This window comes from Hydra vulgaris, chromosome 09, assembly GCF_038396675.1.
Source record: "Hydra vulgaris chromosome 09, alternate assembly HydraT2T_AEP".
Taxonomy (NCBI): Eukaryota; Metazoa; Cnidaria; class Hydrozoa; order Anthoathecata; family Hydridae; genus Hydra; species Hydra vulgaris.
In genome coordinates this window covers 50,118,211-50,145,069 of record NC_088928.1, presented here as the reverse complement: position 1 = coordinate 50,145,069, position 26,859 = coordinate 50,118,211, and the positions used below count along the sequence as shown (strand labels likewise).

Genomic DNA, 26,859 nt, shown 5'->3' with positions numbered 1-26,859 from the left:
TGCTAAGGCATTTGACAAAGTCCTGCACAAACGTCTCCTACATAAACTGAAAGCATACGGCATTCACAACAAACTGCTGCTTTGGATCGAAATATGGCTAAAAGATCGTAAGCAACATGTTGTCCTAGGAGAACACGTTTCTGAGCGAAAGAATGACACAAGTGGAGTTCCTCAAGGTTCTGTCTTAGGTTCTTACTTTTCATTTTGTTTATAAATGATCTTCCTGATAGTATAGTTCACAAGATATTACTATAGCTGATGACAGCAAAAGTATGGAATCATAAAGTCAGAATCGGACATTACAACGCTTCAGGCAGACATTGATAACGCAGTTACATGGTCAAATACTTGACTCATGCACTTTAACATAGATAAATGTAAGGTAATGCATGCAGGTCATCCTAAGAAAAATTTATCACATTAGTACTCCATGGAAACCGCCGATGGCATGCGCCACACTATTGCAACTACAACTATTGAAAGTGACCTTGGAATTCTCATCTCAAACGACCTGAAAGTCAGAACGCAAGTTAAAAAAGCAACATCCACAGCCAATTGCATGTTAGGAAGGCTCAAAAGTGCTTTCGGCAGTAGAAACTTAACTTTGTGGCGCACACTCTATATAACGTATATCTGTCAACATCTAGAATTCGCTATTCAAGCCTGGTTCCCGTATCTAGAAACAGACATTAAGTTACTTGAGGGTGTTCAAGACCGCGTCACTAAGACAATATCATCTATCAGCCATTTTAATAAAATAAAGCGTCTGCAGATACTCAAACTTCCCACCCTCAAAGAACGTCGTTTACGTGGAGATATAATCCAACAATTCAAGGTTTTCAACAACATTGACGAAGTTCATTTTTTGGTCCCACAGCACCAACTAATTAGGCGTGCGGTGTACAACCAGTGCAGCCATGACAAGCAGCTCAACCGTCAATTCGTAAGAGGATTTGAGGAGAGATCAAATTTTTTCACAGAGTTGCGATCCATTGGAACTCTCTCACACAGCATACTGTAAATGCTCCAATTTTGAATACATTTAAAGATCGTATTTAGATGTGATAAACTGTTAAATCAGCATAAAGTCTCCTGGAAAAATCTCTTCATCAAATTAATAATTTAACATTTAAATATATACATATATATATATTTTTATTATTATTACGGCATTATTGTGGTTAACATGTATTAATTTGGTTACTGAATAAATCAAACTCAAACTCATATATATATATGTATATGTGTATATGTACTTAAGAAAATCAATTAAATTTTTGTTAACTATTTTTATATGTATGCATATACATACTCATACTATCATTCAGGTGTGTATATACATACTCATACTATCATTCAGGTGTTTATATTATTGCACTACTTACTATTACCCTAAAGCTGACTGGGATTCTTTTTTTTTTTTTTCAATGATGGTCCTTATGCTGATGTCATTTGTCTCATTGCTGATAAATGTGTCTCCTACATAACTTTCTGAATCCAGGCAGGTATGGAAGCTTTTATTCCTTGTTGTTGTTATCAAGTCAAGTTTCATTTTCACGATTTTCTCCTTCTTGTTAGCTGCTATATCTAATCGTAATCATTTTTGCATCTTTTTCAAAAGACTAACTCTCTTGAGAACAAACACCTTTTTTATTATAGCAAGAAATCAATATAATAAGGTGTTGTCTGATGCTAAGTTCTAATATTCTCAGTTCACTAAATCTTATATCTTATCACAGAAGTTAGGCTCTAGAGCCTTTTGGAAAATCTTGAAAAGTGTCATTAACAAAAGTCAAACGTCATATTTCTAATTCATGGGTTTGATCTTATTAGTTCTCCCAAGAATTAGGTAGAACTGTTTGCAAAGAACATTTCCTTTATTTGATTTTTGATTCTAATGATCATACTTTTTCTGCTATTTCATTTAATTAGGTTAACCCATTGTTAAACATCCAAATCATCTGGCTTCCATTACTTAAGTCATTTCTCATTTAAACTCTTCTACGGCTTGCAGTCCAGACAACATTCTTGTCATAGTTTTACAAAAGTGTTCAAGTCTCTTCGATTCTTTGTAAATTATTTAATATGTGCTTGACTGAATTTTGTTTTCCTGCCTATTGGAAAATGGTAACTGTGTTGTCAATTTTTAAAAAACTCTGGAGAACACTTTGATCCCTCCAACTATCAGTTCAAAGATCAAAGACTATTATCAGCTTGTTCTCTACAATTAGACACAATTATAAATTCTCTACAATTCTTCTTTATTATAAGCTGTTATATTTAGTTCTTCGAATGATGCTCTTTCTCTTCTAGAGAAGGAAGCAGGATTAAAAAGTCTTTTTTTTTCAAAAGGAATGACCTTTATTAACTAAATTGGAAGTTCAAAAATAAATAAAAACATTTAGTAGGGGGTAATAGCACTTAACTAGCTACCGGTAAAGACCTATATAATTTCAGGTAAAGATATTGCATGTGGAATATTAAATTTTTAGTTATAACTATTGAAACTTGCGTCACGAAACTATTGTTCCTTCAGTGACACAAATTTTAAATGCCTATAACTAAAATTTTAGAATTCTATTAACAGTCTTTTCTCAAAATTAAATAGATATTTTAGGTAGTATGTTAGGTATTTTTGTCCTTCTAAACTTTTTTTTTTTTTTTTTTTGAATTTCCAATTTAGTTTACAAAGGTCATTCCTTTTGAAAAACAAGACTTTTCAATCCTGCCCAAGTTCAAAAAATGCATCGTAGGCATTTTGGGCCTGCTCTATCTGCCAAGCTTAAGCCTCTCTCCCATTGTTGTAAAGTTGCATCACTTTCTATTTTCTACAAATACTATCATGGTCACTTTTCAAAGAAGCTATTATTTCTAGTTCCATCAAACATAATTCATTTTCACTTCACTTCATTGTCATTCAGCAAACTTGCATCCTTTTACTGTATCTGTCCCTTCATGCTATAAAAACTTTTATTCGTCTACTTTTTTTGCCTGCACTTCAATGCTTTGGAACTCTCTCCTTTCTTCATGTTTTCCTAACTCATACAACCTACAACTCATACAACCTGCAACTTTTTAAATCTTCTGTTAAGCATTTCTTTGCTTTTTAACTCTGTTCTTTGTTTTCTAGTAACTTCCAATTTAGTAAATTTTAGTTTTTAGTAAATTAGTTGTTTTTTCTGTTTGTTTTTTTAAAAAAGCTCACCTTGCTTATAACTTTTACTTGGTCTTTAAAAAAAAACAATCCTTAAAGTCACCCTATTCAAATCCTGCCTACTCTGGGTCCTAAATATTACGTTGTTTTTTTATATTTCATTTTAAGTTAAAGCGTTATTGAAAATATGTTAAAGCATATGCATAATATTTAAAGGAATATTTTTACTAGGCTTTAACTAAAATTATGTTTCATTTAGGCATCATTGCTTAATTTGCCATGTGAAGACACTCAGGTTAGTAATTTTTTTTTCAATTTTATTTATCATTATTTCACCTTTAAGCATTAAATAATCATTCATATTATCCTAAGCTCCAAATATTTATTCATTCCATTCTAAGCATTCCCTTGTTTCACTATAAGCCACTTCAAACATTCATTCTATTATAAGCATCAATTACTCATTCCACTCTAAGCATTTATTCATTTCACTTTTAGCATCAATTTTTGTTTTCATTTTAAGAATCAGTTATCTATTCATTCCAGTCTAAAATTCATATGTTCATTTATTCCATTTATCAAGATTTATTTGTTCCACTTTTAGCCACTTCAAACATTTTACTTTAAGCATCAGTTATTCATTCCACTTGCCTCCCCGCCTCTATCTAATGCATGAAAGAATCTTTTAGTCACAGTAGTTAGCAAGTCAGCCATAAAACAAGATGATTGAAAAACTGTATTGATTGTCTGACAGTAAGTTATTTGACTCAAGATGGGATGTTAGAAATTTGTTGATTAAATTATTGATTACTCAAACACCTTGCTAATAATAGAGAGAAAACCGATTGGTCAATAGTTGAAGGGGTCAGAATGTTCTGAATCTTGTTTGGCACTACAGATGCCAAGAACACAAGAAAGTGAAAACTTTGGAATAGAATAAGGCTTGAAGTGGAACTGATGAAAAGGAATAAAAGCTCCCATACCTCCCTGGATCCAGAAGGTTATGTAGGAGTCTATACCTTTTTGGATCCAGGAGGTTTTGTAAGTGGTTTATGTGTGATTTATACCTTAAGCTTTTAAATTTTCCTTTTTTAGTTTGGCATAATCTAAGTTTAATAATAAAATACACAAAATTTAGTATAACTCAAAACTTTTGTACTATTTGGCAACTCACTTTGGAAGTTTTTTTTTTTTCAAAATATTCTTTCAATTTACTTTTATCGTTTTATTAGTTGGTTTTTGAGATTGAAATTACTTACTTGTCCAAATCAAGTATTTATATAACTTAGATATTATATTTTAGATAATTTGGATATTAAATTTTATATTTTAGGTAACTATTTAGATAATCTAAATAGTTTTCTAGAATTATTTTTTATTATACTTTTTTTTAACTGTTTTATTTGTTTTACCATAAAAGTTGTGGAAAGTTTGCAAAAATTAGATAATGTGTTTTAGAGCTTAGAGAGAACTGGAAAAGTAAAAAACTGGTTTTCAGTTATTTACAAAGTAAAGTTTAAAAAATTACATTAACAATTTAACTATTGCAATTAAACACTGGTTTTATTGTTACTGTTAAACTTTTACCTACATTTGATATTGGAGTTGTGATCCAATGAAAAGAAAATAGTAAAAACAAAACTTACCAAAATCATTTTTTTTTTTTACACCAAGCAAAGAAACAGTTGAAAGTACCCTTGAAAAGGTGCACATCACAAACATAAAAGTAAAAATAATTTTAACTTGACTAGCACAAAATAAAAATAGACATGATTAGCACACAAAAAAATGGACTTGGTTAGCACACATAAAAAATGGACTTGATTAGCACAAAAAAAAATGGACTTGGTTAGCACAAAAAAATGCATACTCATAAAACGAGTCCTTATACAGCAAATAAAAAAAACAAGTAATTGTCACTTATATAATTATAATAACAAGTAATTGTTACTTTTTAATAAAGTAATAATTTTGAAGTACTAGTGTGTCCAACAGATTAAGTTTTATTGGTGAATGTAACTTTGAAATTACATGCGATTAAAAAAACTCATTCTTACTGTTTTTTTTGTTGGATTTTTGTTGGATTTATGTTGGATTGATGAAAAGCATTTTATTAGTTTTTGACAGTTGTCAAGTTTATTTTTGAACATTTTTAGTTTATTTTAAAGGATGACACAAAACAGTTTTTGTTTGCTTTTTCACGTTTTTGCAGTCTGCTGTTCTAAAGATGCCATGACAACACCATGAAGTTGTTGTTATTGGCTTGACATGACTTTCATTCATAGCTCACTATTATAGTAGTGGTTCTGGATTACAAAGTAATCTATGAGCTAAGATTGGGTAGTTGTTAGGTTGGGTAGATTGTCCTTGGCAACAGCCAAGGACAATCTACCCAACTTAGAAAAGTATGAAAATTTTACTAATTCTGTTTTTGGAAAACTTTCAAAAACAGAATTGGTAAAACTAAAAAATCATCTTAATTGTTTAAACTTTCATGTCCTATTTTTTCCTTCTTTTTTTTTAATGCAAATTCTAAGTTCGTTTCGTTCATCTTGCTTTCCTGATTCATATAATTTGCAATCTTTTAAGTTGTCTATTGTTAACTTACTCTCTAAACTTCATTTTTTCTCTTCTAGTAACTTCCAACTCTAATAGTGGTTGCTTGCAGCCTTGTTGGTAGAAGTGTAGATGTTGGGGGGGGGGGGGGAACCATTTTTGGTTTACTTTATCACAATCAGAACTTTCAGAATTAGAAATTTTATTGATTGACTTTTATTGACAATGAAATCTTTTTTTGCAAAAAAACCAATCTATAAAATGAAAATGAATGACATTGATGCAAAATTGGTTTTAAATTCCATTTATTTGGGTATATTTTTTCATAATGCTAGCTCCATCTTGTGTTGATGCAAATATCCTGATTTTAATACCATACTCTGTTAGTTTAAATAATGATCGAACTTTGATGATTAACATGAACCTTCTATGATAATAAGGACTAATTTATAACTATCCAGCTGAGTGTGCAGTGTTACATTTAAATACCTTTTGGAATTACAGTTGGTCCATTGTTATTGAGAAATTATTCTCTTTAGCTTATTAATTTTTTAATTGTTTTTTAGCTCCTATGCATTTCATACCCACACTTTGTAATAAATTCTGTAATAGCACTTGAGTACCTCAGCATTATAAGAAATCCATCATATGATGCACATTTTGACAATAATTCTTCCATTGACATTATTTGTATGAACTTTAACATACATATTATTTCTTTTTTCTGTGTAGGCTGATTAGACTGAATAGGAGTAGATTATATTTCTTAGGCTAAAATAAAAATTTTAATAAACTGAGAATAACGGATTTTTTTTTTAAAAAAATCCATCATTTTAAACCAATAATTTTTATTATTGTATAATAAGTTTAATACTTTGATACTGTTTAATAGTTATTTAATTATATTTGATATTTAATCCTGTTTAATAGTTTTTTAATTATATTTGATATTTAATCCTGTTTAATAGTTATTTAATTATATTTGATATTTATGTAATATAGTTTAATACTCTAAATAGTTACGTGGGTGAATAAAAAAAGTAATTGCTTTTTTTAATTTACCTGAACTAATTAGGTTAATATTTAATTGTTATATAATAATAATAATTAGTATTTAATAATAATTATATAATTCATATAATTTATAATAATTATACTATTAAATAATATTTGATAATAATTATATATTATTAATTAATATTTGATAATAATTATAATATTTAGTTAAGTTTGCTTCATAATAGAATTATGTAACTGTAAACATTTTTATAACTTTTTATTTGTTAAAAAATAAAAAGTTAAAAAAGGTATTTTCAGTTTTGCAGTCTGTTGAAGCTTCTATAAAGACATTAGATTATAACAGTATTTATTAAATAATACAGTATTATGAGTTTTAGGAAACCTGCAGTGGTTGCTACAACTTAAATTACTTAGCATACAAGACATTTATAAGAATTTGTTATTAGTGTTGCTGGTGATTGTTTTTCATGAGTTGCCTCAGTTTCTAAATTGTATCAAATACTGTAGCAAAGCAGTCACAATTAGGAAAATTGTATTTAAAATTTTTTTTTTAAATATACAGAAATTTTTCAAATATACTGAGATCTAATTTTAAAATATATTAAAGTCTAATTTTCAAATATACCGAGGTCTAATTTTGTCTAACTAATTTATGTAAATGATGTGAGATTTTTTTTGAGAAAGGTTTTAGAATTTTTGTATATACCTACAAACTATTTTTTACAAAATTTAGCATAAGTAGTTTGGTTTATATACAATTTTTGTTAATAGACCAACATACTTATGTTGAACTTCTTTTATTCAATGCTATCCTCTCTCCAAAACTCTCTACTTTTCAAGACTCTCTACTTCAAACTTCTCAAATCTAGTTATGCTCAAGGTTGAGGGGGGAGTAAATCTTTTTTTTTCACTAATAAATCAATTAGTAAAGTTTTATTTTGTTTAGGATTTGTACAAAACAAGTGAACCAATAATTATGAAAAGAGATTCACAAATGCATCCGTTTTCATTTTCTCTTGATGAAGATTCTCATTTTGATCAAATACTTGATTCTCAAGGGTAATTATTTTATAATCCTTTTGTATAGCTAGTTATTTACATTTTGTTTTCACTTTCTTTTAATTTTTCTAGAATGTCATAAGTAATAACAAAAATAATACCATGTTTTTAAAAATGTAAAAAATATTTTGAAAAGCTTTTGAAAGTGCTGTTTGTTTTTTTTACAGATTCTTACAAAGTAACAAAGTTGCCAAGACAACAACAAAAAAGCTATTTGAAGACGAATTATCTTCAGACACCACTGGAATGTCAATGTCTCAAGTGTTAGGTTTATGTTCTGGAAAGTTTTTCAAAAATGAATCCATTATGCAGACAATAGAATCTAGCAAATCTCTATTTGATGTCTCATCTGATACTTTAAAGAAAAGTAATGAAACATCTACTACTGTTTTATGCTCTGCAGAATTTGATGTATCTTGTAATAATGTTAATAACGATGCGAGTAGTTGTTCAAGCTTTGAAGTTAACAAGGAAGCAAATGCAAATAGTCTGTTAAATTTTTGCTCAGATTCTTCTCAAAACATGGATGACAATAAAAAATCAACTTTGTTTGACAGCAGTCAGCAATTTCAAGATACTGGTTTAATAGGATTATGCTCTGGTAAATTTTTATCAGAGCAGTCAGAAGTAGATAGTTCTGACAACGCTGTTGATTTTTCTGTTGAACTTTCTGCATCTCAATCACAATCAAAAGGTTTTTATCAATATTTTTTATTACAATAATCATCAGGAAAAAAAAAGGTTTTTATCAATATTTTTTATTACAACAATCATTAGGAAGTTTATGTAAGCTATTAGTTATAAAGTATGTGAGAAATAAACTATAAAAGTTTTACATAATTGCTTAACTCTTGTTGTCATTATTAAGTATAATAATTTAAAAATAGTAATAATGATAATAATGAAAGTGAAACAATAATGTATCTTATAATAACGATAATAGTAGACTCACACAATGTATCTCCTTTTAAGAAGAGGGTGTTGAAGAAAACGATTCATATAGCAATGAAAAATACATTATCGACGAAGAATATGACATTGGCGAGGATGACACAAATGAAACTGACGTTGATGAAGAATCTTTAGAAGACACTATGGTAAATGAGGATTTTAGAATTCCTGATGATTCTGAAAATGAAGAAATAACTGAATGGAAAGAATCACAAGCTAAAGGGTATTTATATGTATAACATATTACACATAATATTAACATATTACATATAATATCAATTAAATTCGTCAAAACTAGTTAAATTTTTTATCAAGGAAAAAACGATTGAACAAAAAAGCATTCTATGAAAACGAAGCTGAACTTTCAGGCAGTGATGTAGGTTCAGAAGATGAAGAGTTAGGAAGTGAATATGATGAGTATGAAGAAGACTCTATTGATGAAGATCTTCCTACTGAGGAGAAGTTAAAAAAACAAGTTCACCGAATACACCAGTAAATATAGTTCTTACAAAAATACTATTTAATATAAATAAAAATAGAAACAGTGAAATAAATAGCATTAATATATTTAATAGTTTTATATAGTAATTTAAATATTTTAAAAACTTTTATTTTTTCAGGAAAAAAGTTCTTGATCAAGACAAGCATGAGTTAAGATTACTACAAGAGCTTTATCTTGAAGACGGTGATTTAGGTGGTGGGGCGAAACGAAAACGTAATTTTCGGTGGCAAAATATTGATGATACCGGATTTGAAGATCAGTCATCGCATTTAAATTCTGACGGTGAAGAGGAGTTGAATATGGATGCTGATGTTGAACAAAAAATTGTTAGGTTGCAAAAAGAAAAGTTTTTACAAGAACTCCAGGTCTGATTACAATTTTGCTGAATTAAAATATCTTAAAAAATTATATTTTCAAATAATTCAATATATTTTCTTCAAAGCAGTCGGAAGGCACAAATCTAGATGAAAATAGCCAGTCAATCTTAAATATGATTAAAGATTCCAGTAAATTTACTCCGCCTGGTAACTTTTTTTTTTATTAAGTTACTTAATTTTTTTTCTTTCTAATTACCATATTTTTAGTCGTCTCTATGGCTAAAATTTAAGTTTTTATTTACGTCTATATAGGAAAAACATATATATGTTTTTTTAAACAAAGATTTTAAAATAACTTTATTCTCTAAAACTTCAATAAAAAGCTTTTGTAAATTGACCTAATTTTTCTATCCTTGCTTCCGTAGTTTTAACCTAATATTTTTAGGCATGACTCATGCGTTTTGAGTTTATCTAATAATATTTAAAAAATAATTTTAGGTTAATAAATCTTCCTTATAATAAATCTTTGTTAAAAAAAATTTGTAAAATTTTATATAGCATTGTCACAGTCACGACTGCTAGAAAGAGTACCTTCACATTCTCAGAGTAAATCTGTTTCTAAGAGAACATCTGTAAGTTTTTAAAAATATATATGTATATGTAGTATTTTTTTAACAAATTCCAAATTAAAATTTTTTCTAAGTTTAAACTAACAGAATTCTGTTTAATTTTTTAGGGTTCTTTTTTGGCAAGTAGTAACGAATTTCCTCGCCTATCAAATGGTGTTGTAGGAACCAAAAAAAAGTCCACAAAGTCTTTTGTTTTTTTAGCAGAAGAATTTAAAGATTCTTCTCAAGATCATATCAAGGTGAAATGTTTACATTAATAGTTATTAAGTTCAAATGAAAATAGTTTTGTCATAATCATGTTGTCTTCAATTTTTTTTAGAAGGATAACAATCTCAAAGCAGCTCCTTCCGCTAAAAGAATTAAATTAGATAGATGCTTAGACGTTAAAAAAAATTCTAAAAGTATATTTAGTCATTTTTAGTTATTCTTTGTATAATGCTGAAATATTTTGTAAAAAAAATTTTTTTTTTAATCCTTTAATGTAAATAATTCTATGATAAATGTTATTTATATTTTATTAATGAAAAATTATTACAAAATATTTTTAAACATTGAATATTTTTTAACTTCTATTCTATTTCTATCTGCAAAATATTTTAAACTTCAACTACACTTTTAACTTTTTATTTCAAGATTTTAATAAAATTAAAATAAATTTTACTTTTAATTAAGGCGTAGACTACCTTTTCGTAATAAGCGTTTTTTCCATATATGCCATTGTAGCATACCCTTTACGGGCTAGTCACCGGATATTATATTTCCTTTTATAAAACATCTGTTAAACATCAAAGAATACATTTAATATGGGAAACAAACGTTGTAATTGAAAAGTGATGTAAAAAGACTTTTATTGTGTTGATTTCGCTGGAAATTATATTAGTGTGAGCTATTATTTTTTCAATTACTCAAAATCATAAACAATGGCGGCAGTTTAAGCGAAATTATTATATATAACATTCTTCAGAATGTCTTTGAAACTTTGTTAAATGTAAAAATCTAAAACGCAAATCATTTCATTTGGTACATGTTATCGTAGTAAAACAATTTGATAAATCGTAACCTAAATAAGTTAGGAATTTATTGCGAGAATTTTCTTCAGTCACAAGGGTTTTCATACAGTTCTTACAAGCCGTTCAAAACAACATTGCTAGTTTTAGTTAAAAATTGTCCCGCAGGTATTAGTTCACCGCCCCTCTTGTAAATATTTAATTCCAATAGATTGAATGATTTACGATAGATATTAGAACAATGATTTCTTTTAGAGTTAAAAGCGTATCTTAACGTTTCATGTTTTTAAAATCTGTTTTTAAGTTTCAAGTTTGAAGAAGGCTGATAAAAATTTATACGAATATATAAAATATTGAGTATCTTAATATAACTATTTTTTTTATAAGTTCTCATAACTGATAAGAATTTTTGGACCAATTTCAAGTTTTTGTATCTAATTAACTAAGAAATGCCTCGCATGGCTGTATATATATATATATATATATATATATATATATATATATATATATATAGTTTTTCCTACAGTTGCGGTTCTGCAAATTACAAAAATTGCTAGAGTTACATATAAGTGTTAACTTATTTGTAATTTTAGCACTTTTTGTTATTTTCTCGTTTAAAGTTTAAACAAAGAATACAGTTTAAATTTTGAACTATATTCTATATTATTTTTATTAACAATTTCTTTAATCATCTTGGCCTAAGAAATTACGGAATAAAAATTCTGATGAAATTAGACCAATTGATAAACATTGATCGTCTCGATTAATATAATTAACAAGTCAAAATGAAAGATTGCATTGCAAAGGACTTCACAGCCATTTAGGTTCTTAAACAACTTAAACTTTAGGTTCTTCACAGCTATTTAAATGCTTAAATTTGGTCAAAAATTAGTATTTAGTTAATTTCATTTATGAGAGTTTGTCAAGTACTACTATAATTGCAATAAAGCGCCACTAAAACTATGATTGCTAATTATATTTTTTTCATATTTTTTATTTAGTTTTTCAAAGGCCTTTCACTTTTAAAATTGTTTGAACAATTTTTTAATTACTTACGTCGTTGTTTTCATTTTTGATTTGAGGTCAACTTTTAATGAGCAAAAATATCCTTAAATTATGAAAACTATTTCATAAAGTTTCTTGAATTTACATAAAAATATAATAATTTATTTATAAAAATTTACACACGCATATATATATTTTTATTTTTTATTTTTTTTTTGAGTAATCTTGCTTTTAATAGCGTTTTTATCTTATCTTGCTACTCAGGTCTAAAATAAAGATAAAAATTTCAATTATGAAAAAGTTAATCATTTGCCGATAAAATTGTGAGTTGTATCTCCAATGAAACTGTTTTCTTTTATTCATTTTTTGAGATATTCTTCAATGAAACTGTTTTCTTTTACACATTTTTTTGAGATATTCTTCAAAATTTTAGTTGTGTAATACTTCTGCTTTTTGAAACTCATATATAATTAAAAAATACGTTTTTTTATTTAATTTTTTATAACAATATTTTTTTTTATTCAAGTCTTCACGGCGAAAGTTGATTAACGTAGTTATTATTCATTTAACAGAGACCAGCCCATAGTAGTTTGATATCTAAAGTCTTTTATGATCAAATTGGATGTTCTTCAACTTACAGGAAAACGTTGAAACATTTTTGTTTGACATTTATTCAGATTTTCTCAAAAGTTATAAATTATAAATCTTTTTGTAGAGACATCGCAAATTGTTACACCCCTATTTTCATAGCTTCTTCTATTTCAATAAATTCTTCTATTTTTCTGTTTCAAATGAGACGAACTCTAATGACAATAAGAATAATCTAAAAAGTTTGAAAAGAAGACAAATTTAATTACATATTTAATAAGTAAGTTATACAAAATAGCGGATATTTGAAAAGGGATATTAAAAGAAAAAAGAAAGAAAATAGAGAGTTAAACAAAAAAAAAACGAAAATTAAAAGAGATCGAAGGTAACCTCATTATAGCACCTAAAATGGAAAAATTTTGACACCTGCAATCCTGTTACTTTTTCACTATTTCTATTGAAACATTTTACCGTAGTATCATTCAATACTGTTTGTTGTGTAAATTAAATAAATTAAGAAAACTACAATGATTTTTTTCAAATATATGTTGTTTCCGATCGGTTAGCATAAATAACTCATCATCGTAAGAAAAAAAAACATAAAGCTTAAAAGAGTGCAGGCACTCGGTCATCATCAAGTTAAAAGAAAAAGGTAATAATTTACTGACTGATGGAAACTTATTTGAAATTATAGTATTATGTACATTTTAGCTTTTTTCAAACTTTTAAACTCGAAAACTTTAATATAACTCATAAAATGATCTAAAAAAGTTAGAACTGGCATTAAAAACTATTTATTTGTTCATAGGTAAAGATGTTGAGCAATAAAAAAGTCGAACTATTATTTGCTTTGGTGTTAGTTGTTGTAGCTGTTGTAAGATCTGAAGATAAAAATCTTTTATTAGAAGATAACAAGGATGTAAAAAGAATCGTAAATGATTACTTAGAAACAAAAAATGGAGAACAGCTTATGTCAGGAAGGTTTGGGAAAAGAGAAACTGATGAGGGAGACAGTGATGATGAAGATAGCAGTGAATATGAAAATGAATACGATGGTATAACTTTGTTGCATCAATTTTTTCTGACTTTTATTTATACTAGTAAATTCATTTTATAAGTTTTTATAAGTATATAAAAATGTTGACTTGAGTTGTAAATGTTTTTATTAGATGAATTAGAAAACCAAGGACTTGCAAATGTGAGATATGAAAGACAACTAATGCGAGGACGATTTGGAAGAGAAAAAAATGCAGTAAGTAACGAGGATCAATGGCTTGGAGGACGTTTTGGTAGAGAAGCTGCAACTCAATGGTTTAACGGACGGTTTGGAAGAGATATCGAAGGACGATTTCTCCCTCGTTTTGCAAAAGAATCTAATAAACCACATCTCAGAGGAAGATTTGGTAGAGCTGCAAAGTTGTAAAGAATCGTTCCTTTTATAAAAACATCTTAAAGAACTCATATAAATTATTTTTTAAATCATTGCTTTGTCACTAAAAATCTATTAGAACATTGTTACAAAATATTTAGAAACATTAATAAAAAGACTTTTTTTTTTTGGGTACCCAATGAAATGTTTGTACACATTATGGAATTAATCATGCAAAAAAAAATAGTTAATTAACGGTACACATTTTTTGATTACTAAAATAAAGGAAAATTTCGTTAGTAATCTAACAAACAAACCTGATGTTTACGTTATGTAATAAACGAACCTAATGTTTAGTAGTCTAACAGACAAAGTTTTTTATAAGATTGACAGAAATTTTTATACGAACTAATAAATAATAAACGTTTTTTTGCATATTCAAAAAAATGTTGAACTTTAACTGCAATTATTTTATTTTTTAGTCTAATCACACTGATAAATTATGCGTACGTAAGCTAAAAAAAAATGTTTATAACTTTTTTATTGAAAACAATTTTTGAAAACAAATAAAACAAATATATATATATATATATATATATATATATATATATATATATATATATACATATTAAACCAAATTTAAAATAAAAGTTCTTACAACAGGGATTTTTATAAATAGTAATCTTAAGTAAACACAAATCAAATTTAAGAATAAAAAATGTGCTGATGGTAATGGGAACAACAATAACAACAACAAAAATAATAACAATAATAACAATTATAATAGTAATAACAACAATTACAATAATAGGAATAGTAGTAGTAATTATAAAAAGTATATAACTATAACAGTTATAATAATTAATATAACAGTTATCACAATAATTTTGATAATGAGAAGTTATCACAATAATATTGATAATGAGAATACAAATAAAACCAATTCAGTTTAAGTGAGATAAAAGTATTAATATTTAAATAAGTATTATGACACATTCGAAAAGAGAACAATGGAAGAATAATAGAAAAATAATAATCGAATATAACAATTAAGAGATTTTAGACGGAAAGGAAGATTGCTCTATGTTATTATGCTTTGATGTTGCATCGTAATTTTTTCATAGTCAATATTTAGGAACAGATAACTTAAAGTTGATAGCAGATTCTAGAATATTTTTACAATTTTATCTAAAATTTAAGTTAAAAGGTTGGTTATTAAGATGCTGAACCTAAATAATATTATATCAACAGTTTGATAGTAACTATCCAACAGTTTAATAGTAACTATTCAACAGTGTGATAGTAACTATCCAACAGTTTGATAGTAACTATCCAACAGTTTGATAGTAGCTATCTAACAGTTTGATAGTAACAATCAAACTGTCTATTTGTTTGGAACCAATATCAAGATAACCAACCTTTTAAATAAAATTTTCTAATTTAAATTCTTGAATTTTTTAATTAATTTAAATTTAACTTTTAAATAAGGTCACACTGTTTAAAAACTTTGGATAAAAAAAAGAGTATGTTAGAGTTGGAATTAGTAAGCACAGCTTCATGATTGACATAATGACGGATATTGGTTGGAGTTCTGTTCAATCACGTTAAATTCAACGTGATCAATAATTCGTTCAATCCGATTAATTTCAAAAGTTATGAAGTGAAACAACGGATTAATTAAAATCTATTTTGATTCCAAGATATTTTTAAAGAGTTAACAAGATTAATTTTTGTTAACCGAAACTTAGATATTTATTGGTTTTTATTTGAATAGATTCAAATATGATAATTTCATGTTTTTTTAGAGTTGAGGGATATTAATTGGAGCTCAGCCATTGAACAATGTTGGTTAGATCATGATTTAACTTTAATTAGCAGATTTTTAATGTGATTTGTAAATTAGGAGCATGTTAGTGTCATCCGCAAAATTGGTAATCTCTAGAAAATTTAATTTAAACATTCAGAAAATTGATAAAAATAAATCCTAATACCGAGTCTTGTGGAACACCATTAAAAGAATTAGCTAGTTCTGGGTTGACACCTTTAGTTCAAACAAAAAATTTTATTTTACAAAGGTACTATTACAAAAAGGAATACTTCTAACTCAGCAGTGTTATAGTTTGTCGCTAAAATGCGGTGGTTTAAGGAAATAGATTGGGTTATCAATTTGTAACAAACGCTTTTCTTATGTCTATAAATATTTTACATACAAAGAGTCAATTTTTAAGGGGTTGTTTACACTTCTCTTTTATTTCTTGTATTTATGAGTTGAGTATGTGGAACATTACATTTTCAAATATTTTACTTAAGTTGGAAAGTATAGAAATGGGTTGATAATTAAAGAAGATTTTCCAGATGAGAACCAATTTTGTGCCTCAAAAAGCTCTGGGTGTCACTTTTAAAAGTATCGTTTATCAGTACATAAAGGTTTGAAAATTATGCAAAGAATCAGTTAAAGAAAAAATGTAAGAAAATATCGGGACCAAAACTTTTGCTATTTTAAAGAGTACCTTTTGTTAAATTAAATTCTTTATTTTCTTCCACGAGATCGACGAAAAAAGATTAAGCATTAGGTATTTTTAAAAAGTTGTTGTAAACACATTTATTAGAACAAAATTTTTTATGTTATGCAGCCGTGGCGCAGTCGTTAGAATTCTGTCTCAGAACCAAAAGGTCCGAGATTCGACGCTGACCTAATAAGCGACATTGATAAGGAAGAAGGCGTGAACTTCCTAGTTAAATGCTCTCTTGCAGTGCTCTGTGATAAGACCGTAAGAACTTCTGGCAGCGCCTTAATAACTATATTTAAAAAAGTAGTTCGTCTTCAATATTAGAAAAATAATTATTAACTATTTTAGCAACAGTATTAAGATCTGACATTTTCATCAACCTTGAGACTTGAATTAATATTAGTTGAAGTTTTGATGCTTATGATTTTTTTAATTCCTTTTAATTTCATTTCACAACATTATTCAGGCTGTTATTAAAAATCCAGTAAGTAAAGTGTTTTGAACAACACTAAACTTCTTTTTAGTTTGACCTTTTTACAATCTTTAAAGGCAAGATATTTATTTTTAATTGTCAGTACTCAGACCTGTACCGTAAAATTTTTATTTTATTTTTTTAAATATATCTAAGGTGGAGGAGGGGCCATATTTGAAAAAATAAGGCAGTTTGAAAAGCCAATAAAATTTTTGCTTCATTTTTGTTATAAAACTTGCGTGAAACCAAGAGAATTTATTAAAAAAAGGGAGGGGGTCAATCGCATTCGGCTCTCCTCTCCCCCCATTTGGTGCGGGCATGGTACTGCCTTCTTTCGTCATGTTGAAAATTTCATTGCACTACGTTTAATGTGTTTAATTTTTTTATATTTTGATAAAGTTATTTTTTTTTACATATATACAAACATATATTTTGATAACATTCGATAAAGGTATATTTCGAAATGCAATGCGATGGTATCTTGAGCCGAAGGAAAACTTCGAATAACTGACGGGGCGTTTGTCAAGGGGAGCAAAAAATTACTTCGAATAAAAGTAATTTTAAGTAACTGCAGGTTCAAAAAACTGATTTTTTGTCCCCATGACTAACAGTATTTTTTTGTCCCCAGCTTTGATAAAATATAAATACTTCCAACTTTTTTACTTTAAGCATCGCAAAATAAATATCTTAAATTATAATATTTAAGACGAATATTAGTTGTACTAAATGATTTAACTTCTAACCAGTCAGAAGCGTCCTCAAAACTTCTGTAAAAGACGTCTTTACACATTTGGAAAAAACGATTCTACGCCGTCTTGTCTAAAGGCATCAGAACTTTTTTTGCGTCTAAGAAAAAAACAATATAGTCCAGTTAATATAATAACATGATAACAAAGTTCGGAAAGGGTTTTTCATTAATAAGGTCGATCATTAATCGTATTTATTTTCTATGATTCAAGAAAAATTATATTTAGCCTGTGTGCCTATAAAATAAAAGGAAATAAAACAAAAAAAATGATATAAAATAGCTATCAACAAATAGGGGATAATATCTTTTAATTTTATCGCCCTATTTGTTGTTATTAGTAACATAGTAACATGCTGTGTGTATAACAGACTAACAAACCATAGTTAACATAACAAATATTTAATGTAAATGTAAATAGAAGTCGGCCATTTAGCTCCTACCACTTCATAGAAATTTGGGTCAACGTGAGACCAACCACTAAATAGCAATTATAAACAAAATTAATAACCACTTTTTATAAGCAACCATGGAAAGTTGTAACGCCAAGAAAGTTCTTTTACAAGTAGTAATTTTATCGTTTAATGAATTTCCTAACTTAAAAGAAAAGTTAAAACTGTTTGAGAAGAAAATAAATTTAATTAAGTCAAGAGTTAATTAAGTTATGCAAGACTATTTACTAGTCTGCGAATAAAAAATGAAATAGAGAGTTAAGAAACAAAAAAAGTATTGAAAGAAATTATAGGTAATTTCATTATAACGTTTAAAATGAGGAAAACTCATGGCACCTGCAATCATGTTACTTTATTCTTTCCATAAACAACTTTTGCCGTTGTGTCATTCATTACTGTTGTTTTGCTCATAAAATAAATTAAGAAAATTTTCAACCATGTGTTGTTTCCGTTCGGTTAGTTTAAATACTACTTTTTTGCAAAAACAAAAACATAAGTTTAAAGAAGACCATAGAGCAGGCAATCAATTAAGATCCAGTTGAAAAGGTAATACTTTACTGAATGATAAAAAGTAGTATAAGAAATATCTTATATGTAAAATAAGAGTATTATGTTCAGTATTTGACTTGTTTGTTTGCTTGCTTATAGCTAAAAATGTTGAGCAATAAAAAAGTCAAACTATTATTTGCTTTGGTGTTAATTGTTGTAGAAGTTGTAAAATCTGACGATAAAAACTTTTCATTAGAAGTTAACAAGGATGTAAAAAGATTTATAAAAGATATTTTAGACGCTAAAAGTGAAGAACAACTTATGTCAGGACGTTTTGGAAAGAGCTTACCCGATGAAGAAGACATTGATAATGAAGTAGAAAATGAATATGATAATGAATATGATGGTAATAATTTCTTTTAAACTAATTTCTTAATGCAATTTAACTTTTTCTGTTTCATCTAACTACTTTTTTGATTACTTTTGTTTTCCTCTGACCTTGACTCTGGTCTTGATTTTGATTATTTTCCTCTGACCTTGACTCTGGACTTATTTTCACATTATGTTCCATTTGTAAAGTTCTTAAGATACATTGAATATTTTGATTTAATACTATTTAGACGAAACAGAGAGCCAGGGAATTATTAATGGAAGATATGGAAGACAACTACTTCGAGGACGATTCGGGAGACAAAATGATAATAAGGCAGCAAGCAAAGAAAGCCAGTGGCTTGGGGGACGTTTCGGCAAAGAAGTTGCTACTCAGTGGTTTAACGGACGGTTCGGAAGAGAAATTGGAGGACGATTTCTCCCACGGTTTGGAAGAGAGTTTAATAAGCCCCATTATAGAGGAAGATTTGGTAGAGTGGCGAAATTGTAAAGATTTGTTATTTTTATTAAAATATTTTAATAAACACATATAATTTAATTGAAAAAATGTTGTTTTTATCAATGAACCCGTTATAAATAAAATTGAAAACTTTTGCTTTGTGCGCAATATAGCTTGTAACACTCACGAAACATGGAAAATAAATTTATGTCTCTAGAAATCCATTTTAATTTTTACATGGTTAGCATAAAAAATTTGACCTTACATTTAAAATGAATATCTATTTTTAAACAATATTGATCTAAGTCCAGATAATATTACAATATACCTTTTAAATCTAAACTCATTTAAATCCAGGCATTGACGAATTACATCCGACAATATTTTCAAAAAATTAGCTTTTAAATGTTTAAACATGTTTAAACATCTACTAATTTTAACCAAGTCCTTATAAGTGATTCAGTACACCATATATGGAAAGATGCAATAATTTCACCCATAGTTAAAAAATGAGACAGATCAAAAGCAATTAATTATAGACATATTAGTATAAATTATAACTCAATAAAATTTTTTGAAAATATTATACAAAAACATATTATGACACACCTAATTAACAACAAGTTAGTTTGCCTAGTCACACCTAATTAACAACAAATCAGTCTGCACCAAATATGGGCTCTTGCTTAACTAACATTCTAACTGTAATTGATTAATGTACCCTATCACTTTATGATAATATTCCCATTGACAATATTTGCCTCAATTTTGTCTTTGACAAGGCTCCACATAAATTTCTTATTTCTAAATTTGTAACTTATAATATAAAATGGATCAATTCTATGATGGATAAAAAACTTTCTGGAAAACCGAATGCAAAGAATTGTTATAAAAGTTACTCAAACTGGGTGTCCGATGAAAGTGGAGTTCCCCAAGGCTATGTTCTTTCAGCATTTATTTTTATTATATATGTAAACGATAAATCCCTGAAATAATCAAATATATAATCTGCTTTTTTTTCATGACGATACCAAAATCTTCCGTTCTCTTGAAACTTTTCAATCTTTTCAAGAACTACAAAACGATATTGACGCTCTTGTTGTATTTTCTCAAAAATGAGAATTGAAATTTAATATTGATAAATGCTCTGTACTACACTTAGGACACAAAAAAAAATTGCGTTCTTGTACTATGAATGATTTAGAACAAAGTATAAGTGTAAAGATTTACACTTATACTTTGTTCTAAATCATTCATAATTTAGGTATTCACGTTACGGAATTTAGGTATTCACGTTAATTCGAATTTACTCTTTTCAAAACACAATCTATTTAAGTCAACAAAGCAACAAAAATATTAGGTAAAAAAAAAATTATAAAAAGAACATTTTCATTTTATTCAGATTAATCATTTTTCAAAAAACTATTTTCAGCTTCACCCCACCCTAACTTAGAATAATTTGGATCAATTTGTAACCCACAGGTTCTTAAAGACAAACTGCAAATAGAAAATGTATTAAGAGGAGCTTCAAAACGAATCAAAGGCTTAAATCGTCTTTTGTATAAATAAAGATTGTTGGCACTAAATATGACAAGTATGCAGTTCAAACTAACTCGTGGTGATTTAATTACCGTCTTTAAATGGTATAATAATAATATATGTTATAGAAGTCTATTTTAAATTGATAGCCAATTTAATGATTGTGGTTACGTATTAGGAAAAGGTGTGAGTGAGCATCTGTCAAACATATAATAAAGTAATTCCACATTTTATTTTATTAAGACACAAATGGTTATCAACGGCACAAAATGTTACTTCAAGCCTGCCATTATTCTCAAGAGGTTTAAAGATGGGCTTTTAAACAGGTTTTGAAAAAAATACTGATTTGAGGTTTAACATCAGCATGAGTGGAGAATTGTTTGTAGAAGATGTCAAGTAACGCGATAAGCAAAAAGAACAACCTTAATGATTTTCAGACACATTTTAGGATTACCTTCCAAAACCTTTATCAAAGAGTTCTTTATTGTTTAGTTTTGGCGTTCTACCAATCAATTTGACTGAGGAATACAAGCAATTGTTTATCTCTGTTCTACTCCAGTTTATCTATGTAGTTGTTTATATACCGCGTTAACGAATTTCCGAACTTTGTCATTGATTTGGTTTTTAAAGCACCCATGCTAACACATAACTTCACTCATACTAACACATACCCATGCTAACACATAACCTCGTACAAAAATTGAGCGACAGTTTGAGCTGATTTATCCTTAATTGGTTTGGCTTCCAACTATTTTGAAAAATAGTTAATCAAGACCACAACATGACAACACTCATTGATTGTTAGATGCTTACAGATATTCATTCCAATTTGTTTTATAGCACTTAATGGTGTTGGTAATGATTTAATTCTACCTTTGCAGACTTTAGATTGTTTTTGGCACAGTTCGCAACTCTTAACATATTCACTGACGTCAGCAACATTATTAGAAAAATATTAGTGCAATCTTGTCTGTTATACGTGGTGTTTCTTCCTCTATTCGAGGTCGTTGCCTTGTAGCGTTCAGAATCTCCAATACCTCGGTGCACGTCTCTAATAACTTTGATTTAAATCCATAATTACGGGTAGATATTGTAGAAGGGTATGTTTCATTTTGAAGATATTCTTCCACCTGATCAAAATTAAAATGCTTTTTTTCCTTCGCCGTGAAGCAGGACACGTGAGTTTACTTGTGAATTGTTTATTTGTGAAAACTGTTTGTTTTGTTTACTGATTGAAAAAATAATGAGATTTTTGGAACATTTGAAGACCTCGAGGGAAAAAAAGTATTGTCACATTTTAAAAAATTAGAGAATGTATATAATGATCTCTTCGAAAATTTTTGAAATGAAAGGAAGAATAAAACTTGAAACATTTTATTTTATGTAAACTATCTAAAACTATTTAATAAATAAATCTAAAACTTTATTTTATAATTCTTGTATACATCGCTTTATATAAAAGCTTTTTAAACTGATCAATAAAGACTTTCTCAAAACATTTTAAATTTGAATGACTTTGATGTAATTAAATGTGAATGAATTCAATGTTATTGATTGCATCTTGTACCGGGTAAATTAAACTGCTGTGGATTATACGGTTTTTTGTGTTTAATCTGATGGGATTTAAAATGCAAATAATAACATAAACTTTTTTTTAAGATGCTGCAAGCATGATTTTACAGTGATATAACAAAATATTCCAAAGTTTCTTTGATCGGATCTATAAAGTCTTTTTACTTAATGATAAAATCAAAGGGTTAAGAAATAGTTCAAGTGTAATTAAGAAATAATTAATTAAAATCATACCCTTTAAAATAACACTAAAGTATTACTTTAGAGTTGTATGAGAGAATGATTTTTAATTAACAAAATAAAAGAATATCTTTATAGTTAAAGTTTAATATATATACAACTGATTTAGTTAAATATATTAATTATTTATGTAGTAAATTTAAACTAAGATCACATATAATGTTTATTTGTATCATTTGTGTCATATTAATAATGATGTTTGAAAAAAAATGAAAAATAAAATAGCACAAACTTTAATTAAAGAAGACAATATATTTGACGAAGCACTGCTTGCTCCGGTCATTTATTTTCGTAAGTATTTACACTCTGTATATTTTTAAACTAAACTAAACTTTGTATTCCAAAAAATGTGTATAACAGTGGTATGTTATGGTAGTGCTAGAGTTTATATTATTCATAAGAGATATTATAAATCGAAAAAAGAAAAAAAGAAAATGGAAAATTAATAAATAAATAAACGGTATTGAATGTAAAGAGAAAGAAAAATTGAAAAAAAAAAAAAAAAAAAATATCAAAAAAATCGAAAAAAAAGAACATAAAAGAAGAAGGAAATAAATTCTTAATCAAAAAAGAAATAAATAAAATGAAAAATTATTATTATCATCAGTTATATATAAAAAGAGTGTGTTACGTGTTTATTATAGATTGTTAATGCACAAGGCCGTAGACAACTTTTTTTGATGTTTGAGTTAAGCATCTTTGAAACATAAAGAAAACTCCATATTTAAGTATGTTAATGTATATGAGGAATGAGGATGCTAGACAAAAAATTGTGGTGATTGCAGACTGGAAACAACAAAAACCCCAAAACGGTAGCCCTCCCCCCCTCCCAGTCCCTAATAGAAGGGCAGTGAGTCAAATTTGTTTTTGTTTTTTCAATCTTAAACTTAATTTATATTCATCGACGAATTTCAAACTTGATTCAATAATCTTTTGTTGATCGGCTTTTATGACCTTATAAAGTTTACAGCTCCCTCAATTTAGTCATTAAAGCAGCTCCCGGACCCCCTCCCCCCCCCCCCGATGTTGTCGGCTCTGTTTTTTATGTGCTATTTCAGCTCATATAGCGAGAGCCATTATCAAACTAATTAAACCGTTAAAAAAACCGTTTAACAAGGAAAAATCGTGGGGTCATTGAAATACAACGCCGCCAATGTTCAAAGTCTAAAGAAAACGTGATAATGGCAATTAGGTGATGACTCATGATTGGAAACCATTTTTTGTAAAATTAAAAAATGTTGAATATCTTACGTTGCAATGATATCATTTTGTTGCAAAACTGTTGTAAAATGACAAAAATTTGTAAAAAAAAATTATTACGAACGTAACGTTCATAATAATTTTTAAAACGGTTTTTTTAACGGCTTTATTAGCTTGATAAAAAAGAAATAAATAGTATGATACCGTATATAATGTTTTACCGCTGAGTTAAGGCTGCTAAATTCTTAAAAGATGTCACACACAAACAAACAAAGTTATGACGAAAACACAATTTATTTATAAAAGAATTTGCCATTAACAACTGTTAGTTTTAATAATTAGCACTAATTCGTTAATTTAATTTAAATATATTTTCTAAATTAAAAAGAGTTTTAATTTAGTCAATATATTTAAACTAAATTAACAAATTAAGAAGGTGTTACATTTTAATGACTACTTTTAAGTGTCATTTTAATGACCAATGAGTAACTATATGAAAATATTTTTTTCAGAATTTCAATGGTGGATTGGTATATGGGTGACCAACTTTTGTAAATTTACGATGACTTTTTGTATACTTTACGGTTGAATAAAAAAATAATGATAATAAAAAAACAGTACATTCTAATCTAAAGGTGATTTTCACTTAAAATCAAATAAATATCTAACCAAACCACAACCAAAATAATTTTTATACTTTATCAGTTTTTTAAGCACTATACAATCTTACCTAATTTAAATAACCCTTTTCTAATTACTTGAGATAATGCATAAATGGTACTATTTATCTAGATATCAGATTTCAAGGAATAATTGGTGGTGAGGCAATCAATTTTGATGTTGTTATTAACTGTTCAATTGATTCAGCAAACAATCCAAACTAGTTTTTAATGCTTGCCTTCGCACTGCCTTCGCTGGTGCTGTTGTGCATCTTAATATTCCAGAAATAAAGTTTAGATTTCTATGATCATGCCCGTTACACAATCTCCTATTGTTAAAAATTGATTAACATTTACTAATCTTCTAAAAAAATCTAACTGACGTCAAGTATTTATTAACAAGGATAGGTCATCATAATTCAAACCTTGCAGCTTCAAAAAAAAATGTTTTTTTTAAGTACAATGATAGAAGTATGGTGATTATGATTTAAAAAACTAAACTATTTAAATAGTAAATTAAATTATGCAAAAAAGCGGATATATAAACAGAGTTCAAACAACCGCTATCTTGACATATGGTTTTTTTTTTATTAAAAGTAAAAAAAGAAGAGAGAACGAATAAATTTCCAAGGTATTCTCATAACAGCAATTAAAATGGATGACACCTGCAGCCCTGTTACTTAATTTTAAATTTGTAAAGAAATCCGTTGTATCATTCAATTTTGAAATTTGTATTATGTTAAAAAAATACAATGGCTTTTTTTAATATATACGTTGTTTTCGCTTAGTTAGCTGAAATAACTCACCATCCCCCAAAAAATAAAAATAAAGCTAGTGTATCAGAGAGGAAGCACAAAATCAACTTGAGTGGAAGACCATTTTGTGTTATTGGTAATATTTTGTAGGCTGATAAAAAATATATTCATGATATTTTTTATTATTTTTTCTAAATGTTTTGAGACCATTTCACTACAAAATAATAAAAGCTAAATTAAGTTGTCATTTGTTTTTTAGTAGGTTAAAATGTTGAACCAACGAAAAGTAGAAATCTTTTTTGCTTTGGCTTTAATCGTTGTAGCTCTTGTAAAATCTGACGATAACAATCATTTGTCAGAAGGTAGCAAGAACAATCACTTGTCAGAAGATAGCAAGAATACAAAGAGAATATTAAAAGATTACTTAAATGCAAAAAACGCAGAACAACTTACAAGAGGAAAACTTATGAAAAGAATAACCAATAAAGAGGACAACTTCGAAAATGACGTGGAAAACGAATATGAAAATAAATATGATGGTATTATTTTTTTAAATTTCTTTTCAAAATTTTTTAATTTTTATTCCAATTATATTCACCGAGGCTTTTATAAGTATAAGAATAAGTGGAATGATAAGAATTTTTTTTTAAGATGAGCTAAAAAACAACGGGCATGTAAGTAAAAGAGAAGATGCTACTCAATGGTTTAATGGAAGATTCGGACGAGAAATGGGTGAGCGGTTTCTACCTCGGTTCGGAAAAGAGTTGAACAAACCACATCTAAGAGGAAGATTTGGTAGAAATATAAAGTTGTGAAGATTTATTATTTTTATGAAACACCACTGTAACTAAACCTATTTAAACACTGTTTTAAAATAATATTAAAAAAGATAATTATTTTTCTTTTTTTTAAGTGGGGGAAGGGTACATTAAAAGATTTATTTGAAATACTTTGTTAAAAATAATGAATTGCTCAACCCATGAATTCATCATTTTTAACAAAGTATCTAAAATTAATACTTTAATGTACTCAGCGTACCTAACGTACTTTTTAAGAAATTTCTATTAGTTGTTTATTATATTAGTTTAAACAATCGAGACATTTCCGTGTTATGTGGTCTGCATAATAAGTCATTGAATAGTTTATTGGGATAACACACTTGTTTAAAAAAGGAATTTTTTTTAAATATTGGTTTAAAACATAAAATGCGTACCATATACTATTTTCTTATATGTTATAT

At 27.6% G+C, this 26,859-nt stretch overlaps 4 protein-coding genes across 5 annotated transcripts in view; all 4 read left to right on the top strand.

Moving 5' to 3' along the window:
• Nucleotides 1-10,737, top strand: part of LOC100214601 (claspin) — a 29,360-nt gene extending 18,623 nt beyond the window's left edge. Inside the window, exons 8-17 of one of the 2 annotated variants that reach the window (XM_065805989.1) lie at nucleotides 3,414-3,449; nucleotides 7,677-7,789; nucleotides 7,957-8,483; nucleotides 8,762-8,963; nucleotides 9,056-9,232; nucleotides 9,361-9,607; nucleotides 9,688-9,766; nucleotides 10,118-10,191; nucleotides 10,296-10,427; nucleotides 10,508-10,737. In XM_065805989.1, the coding sequence (XP_065662061.1) occupies nucleotides 3,414-3,449; nucleotides 7,677-7,789; nucleotides 7,957-8,483; nucleotides 8,762-8,963; nucleotides 9,056-9,232; nucleotides 9,361-9,607; nucleotides 9,688-9,766; nucleotides 10,118-10,191; nucleotides 10,296-10,427; nucleotides 10,508-10,609 (1,689 nt within the window). In that variant the 3' untranslated portion in view covers nucleotides 10,610-10,737. Of the gene's footprint in view, nucleotides 1-3,413; nucleotides 3,450-7,676; nucleotides 7,790-7,956; nucleotides 8,484-8,761; nucleotides 8,964-9,055; nucleotides 9,233-9,360; nucleotides 9,608-9,684; nucleotides 9,767-10,117; nucleotides 10,192-10,295; nucleotides 10,428-10,507 lie in introns of both variants that reach the window. The other variant, XM_065805988.1, reaches the window with a different exon arrangement.
• A 2,531-nt stretch (nucleotides 10,738-13,268) lies between these two features.
• On the top strand, nucleotides 13,269-14,333 carry LOC100192286 (pol-RFamide neuropeptides). Its single transcript, XM_065805987.1, has 3 exons — nucleotides 13,269-13,440; nucleotides 13,597-13,843; nucleotides 13,958-14,333. Exons 2-3 carry the CDS (start codon nucleotides 13,603-13,605, stop codon nucleotides 14,209-14,211), a joined length of 495 nt encoding a protein of 164 aa, XP_065662059.1. The 5' UTR covers nucleotides 13,269-13,440; nucleotides 13,597-13,602; the 3' UTR covers nucleotides 14,212-14,333.
• Nucleotides 14,334-18,725: 4,392 nt separating this feature from the next.
• LOC100192287 (pol-RFamide neuropeptides) lies at nucleotides 18,726-19,762 on the top strand. The gene is made up of 3 exons (XM_065805986.1): nucleotides 18,726-18,882; nucleotides 18,985-19,231; nucleotides 19,446-19,762. Exons 2-3 carry the CDS (start codon nucleotides 18,991-18,993, stop codon nucleotides 19,703-19,705), a joined length of 501 nt encoding a protein of 166 aa, XP_065662058.1. The 5' UTR covers nucleotides 18,726-18,882; nucleotides 18,985-18,990; the 3' UTR covers nucleotides 19,706-19,762.
• A 5,875-nt stretch (nucleotides 19,763-25,637) lies between these two features.
• On the top strand, nucleotides 25,638-26,512 carry LOC100211031 (pol-RFamide neuropeptides). Its single transcript, XM_065806431.1, has 3 exons — nucleotides 25,638-25,755; nucleotides 25,882-26,158; nucleotides 26,271-26,512. Exons 2-3 carry the CDS (start codon nucleotides 25,888-25,890, stop codon nucleotides 26,432-26,434), a joined length of 435 nt encoding a protein of 144 aa, XP_065662503.1. The 5' UTR covers nucleotides 25,638-25,755; nucleotides 25,882-25,887; the 3' UTR covers nucleotides 26,435-26,512.
• The last annotated feature ends 347 nt before the right edge of the window (nucleotides 26,513-26,859 follow it).

Excerpts from the sequence above, each read along its gene's own strand:
- LOC100211031 (XM_065806431.1), top strand. The coding sequence starts at position 25,888 with ATGTTGAACCAACGAAAAGTAGAAATCTTTTTTGCTTTGGCTTTAATC. Across the intron at positions 26,159-26,270 it reads ATATGAAAATAAATATGATG|ATGAGCTAAAAAACAACGGG; the intron begins GTATTATTTTTT and ends TTTTTTTTTAAG.
- LOC100192286 (XM_065805987.1), top strand. The coding sequence starts at position 13,603 with ATGTTGAGCAATAAAAAAGTCGAACTATTATTTGCTTTGGTGTTAGTT. Across the intron at positions 13,844-13,957 it reads ATATGAAAATGAATACGATG|ATGAATTAGAAAACCAAGGA; the intron begins GTATAACTTTGT and ends TGTTTTTATTAG.
- LOC100192287 (XM_065805986.1), top strand. The coding sequence starts at position 18,991 with ATGTTGAGCAATAAAAAAGTCAAACTATTATTTGCTTTGGTGTTAATT. Across the intron at positions 19,232-19,445 it reads ATATGATAATGAATATGATG|ACGAAACAGAGAGCCAGGGA; the intron begins GTAATAATTTCT and ends AATACTATTTAG.